General features: G+C 37.9%; 1 protein-coding gene across 1 annotated transcript; it reads right to left on the bottom strand.

Annotated features, from left to right (window-relative positions):
* Positions 1–776: 776 nt before the first annotated feature.
* On the bottom strand, positions 777–1,968 carry LOC112296483 (serpin B10-like). Its single transcript, XM_024551275.2, is given in 3 exon segments — positions 777–1,066; positions 1,069–1,329; positions 1,332–1,968. Coding segments are annotated over 3 exon segments (1,188 nt in total).
* Between the last annotated feature and the right edge of the window lie 2,099 nt (positions 1,969–4,067).

Raw genomic sequence — 4,067 nt, 5'->3', positions numbered from 1 at the left:
ATCCAGTCAGAAATGAAAGATACACTAATTGAAATAAAGAACAATTTACAGTGAATAAAGCCAATAATCAAATAAATGATTTGAAATACAAGAAAGCAAAAACAACCAATCAGAACAACAAGAGGAAAAAAGAATCCAAAATAGGAGGATAGTATAAGCAGCCTCTGGGACAACTTCAAGTATTCCAATATATGCATTATAAGGGTGCCAGAAGGAGAAAAGAAAGGGCAAGAAACTGGAAATCTATTTGAAAAAGTAAGGAAAGAAAACTTCCCTAATTTGGTAAAGGAAATAGACATGCAAGTCCAGGAAGCACAGAGAGTCCCAAATAAGATGGACCCAAAGAGGCCCACTTCAATACACATCATAATTAAAATGCCAAAGGTTAATGATAAAGAGAATTTTCTTGTTCATCAATATATTGCCTTTATAAAATTTTTTCTTCACTAAATAATATATATGAAATATAAGTGACAATATAATGACCAACAGCTCAAGAATTATAAGGCATTGAATTGAATAACATAGTATTTCTGAAATGTGAATAAAAGTCACATTAAGACAAAATGTTTAGTGGTAAAAATAAAATCTGCCATTTTCTCTAGGTGTAAAGATACGACATTATCACTAGAATGCATTATTTCAAGATTTATTTGCTAAATTCAAATGTGAAAAAGATCTAGACTATAAACTGGTTTTTATTATAACTCTTTTTCTATCCTATGATGTATTTTTCTTGTCATAAAATGGTCTTGTTTGATGAGAGAGATGAGGGCTTAGGGGTAGCAGAATCTCCCATAGAAGAGAATGCTATTAGTTTTGTTCTGCCTGATAAAGAAGAGGAATGGGTGATCTGCATTGAATTCAATGGATGGGTGTCTAACTCGAAAACCCATTTCACTCCCAGTACCCGCTACAGCCTCTGCCCCTTGTTTATTTATTTCCACAAAAGACTTGTGGGAAACGTTGGAGAGAAGCAGGTGTCTCTCTACTGACATCCCAGAGAAATCAGCCTTGCCCTGGTGAAAGGCATCGCTCATCCCCGTGATGCTCAGGGATGACTTGGATCTGAAGTCCCTTCCAGCTTGAACTTGGAAAGGTGCAGCTTCAGGTTATACAGCTCCATCATGTTTGTGCTGGTCCACTCACTCAGCTGCTCATAGATGGCGGACTTTTCCAGCTGATCCAGCCCACTGATATCTTCAGGCAGCAGTATGAGCAGGCTGAGGTCATGGCTCTTGTAGCAGAGTTGAAGGCCAATGGCTTGTGACTTTTCTATTTGAAAAATGGGAAGCTTTTCTTTCATCAATATCATTTGTACTGGTTTGCTGTGGTCTTATTTATTCTGAAAGGCTCCACCGTGTTGTCTTGGACTAAGAATTGATGTTCCCAGATTCCTTTAACGTAAATGGCACTCACCAGAACCATTCTGGTTGCAGAATCCACTGCATCATCAGGCAAGAGATTCAGGATTTTTCCCTCAGTCTGGCTTTCCATCCAAGAATTGATCTCCTTTCTGATTTGGTCAGAAGCTTCCAAAAAATTAGCAGACCATGGCTTTGCACCAAAGTATGTTTTCATGTTTCCTAAATACTTATTATGAAATGGATAAGTTTTCTCTCTATATATCCCATTGGCTGTTTTAAGTACATAAGCATCACTAGGACTGTTGATTTCAGAGATGAGTGTCCAGAAATCCAAGTATATTTCTTCAACCTTTCCCAAGTTGAAATTCATTTTCCTTTTCTTTTCACTTTCAAGATAAGATTTGATGTCCTGATCTCTGTTAAACTGAAGTGCCGGGGCTATTTGGGCTGCAGTGGTACCTTCAGTGCCCAAACACACCATGGCCAAGGAGGTTGAGATGCCCCAGAGAAAAAAGAAATTATTTTTGCCCTCAGCAGATTCAGCTAGCTTTTTGCTAAATTCCAGGGCAGATTGGTTAATTGATTTTGTTAGAGAATCCATTGGGAAAATCTTGTTTTCTTCCCCTGGAGCAGAATTGGAAATTCATCCATTTTCCATGTCTATCCATATGTGAAGACCTGAATTCTGACAAATTGTAACTCGCAGTTTCCTTGCTCAATCTCTTCTCTAGCCTGCCAACAGGCAGCAATTAGAGCTTTTCCTGGGCTCCAGCAAAGGGATGGCAAAGTGGACTAGAGACACTTGAGGAAAGGCTGTGGCTGATGGCTCTGGGGAGAGACCTGGAAGGTCAGTTGCCAGGATCCCTGTGCTGAATCCTAAAGAGAGAATCTTAGAAGCAGCAAGAGAAAATCAGTTAGTTACCTACAGGGGAATTCCCATAAGACTGCAGCTGACTTCTCAAAATAAACTTTACAGGTTAAAAGGGATTAGTAAGAAATATTCAAAGTCATGAAAAGCAGGGACAAATAACCAAGATTGCTCTACCCAGCAAAGCTATCATTTAGAATCTAAGGGCACATAAAGAGCTTCCCAGACAAGAAAAAACTAAAGGAGTTCATCATTACCAAATCATTATTGTATGAAATGTTAAAGGGACTTATTTAAGAAAAAGAAGAAAATCTATGAACAATAAAATGGCAATAAATACATATCTGTCAACAATTGAATCTAAAAAATAAACTAAGCCTCTTTTCATCTTGTCAAACAAGATGAAAAGAGGCAGAACCATGGATACAGAGAGCATCTTGATGGTTGCCAGAGGGGAAAGAGTTGTGGAGAAGGCATGAAGAAGTGAGGGGATTAAGAAGTACAAATAGGTAGTTATAGAACAGCCATGGGGATATAAAGTACAATATAGGAAATGGAGTAGCCGAAGAAGTTATATGCTTGACCAATGGACATGAACAATGATGTGGGGATTGCCTGAGGCAATAGGGTACATTGGGTGGAGGGGGACAAAGTGGGAAAAATTGAGACAACTGTAATAGCATAGTCAGTATAATTTTAAATTTTTTTAATAAAATAAAAAAGAAACATAGAAGGAAAATAAAGAGAGATGAAAGCCATGAAAGGCAAAAGAAAGAGAAAAAGCATGGAGTTCAGCAGTGTTAACAGTCATCTACCATGAGCACACAAAGTGACCTTGGGATTTGGCTCTTTAGAAGTCACACTGATCTTTAAATACATAGTCTTTTAAGTATCAGCATAGAAATGTTCCGAAAACATCTAAAATCTTGCTTTGAAGTGAGGCCAGAAGCATCTACATGACTTGGGCACTTGTTGGAAATGCAGACTCTCAGACCCACCCAGGAGATTCATGTGCACATTAAAGTTTGTGAGGCAACCACACCCTTCCCTAGAAAACCGGCAGTTTGGGATGAATTATCAGATTTGTGACTTGCAAGGAACTGGTTTCACAAGGTTTCAAAACATAAAACCAACTTAGCTCCATTCTTTTTCATAACATTGATTTAAACATTGTGAATCATACAGAAGATATTATTACTTCCATTTTAATAACCATGAAACACAATAATAAATGGAAAAGGCTGGACTTGAACAAGATCCTCAGATTTACTGGCAGGAAGGAAGGTTCTATTCACTGGAAAGAGCAAAAAGTCAGAAATGAGTCTAAATGAAATATCCTTTAAGACAATTCAATTTTCTTTGCTTTAATTCTGGTCTTGTCAAGCAGCCTTCTGGTGACTAATCTGATTTCAAGTTCTAATTCTGAAATGAGATGCCTAGGAACAAGGTAAAACAACAAGAAAAAGGAAAAATTGTAAATGAATAAGCTGACATGATTGGTCATAAACTTCTTTGTCTGAGGTGGCTAAAAAGACAGTTTTTCCAAAAGTGACTTGCCCCAAGCGAGCTGATAAACTGAATTTTCAAATCATCAGCACTCAGAGTCTGTCATAGTCCATGTGGACTTTCCAGTGAGACATGCTACAGCAAAGGGTTGGAGAGAAAATACATCAGAAATAAGTAGGTGCTGGGAATCAACCAGGCTATAGTGTTGGCTTCCTCAAAACAATCAGTTCTTCAAATTAAAATGCCTAAAGAAGTTGGGTCTGCTTTGGGCCAGCAATTTTAGCCAAGAGTTTTAATCTGATGGGTGATATGAAGTATCAGATGTT

The sequence above is a fragment of the Desmodus rotundus genome, chromosome 7, assembly GCF_022682495.2.
Source record: "Desmodus rotundus isolate HL8 chromosome 7, HLdesRot8A.1, whole genome shotgun sequence".
NCBI classification, from domain to species: domain Eukaryota; kingdom Metazoa; phylum Chordata; class Mammalia; order Chiroptera; family Phyllostomidae; genus Desmodus; species Desmodus rotundus.
Note: the sequence above shows the minus strand (reverse complement) of the source record. Positions and strands in the feature narration are given on the sequence as shown.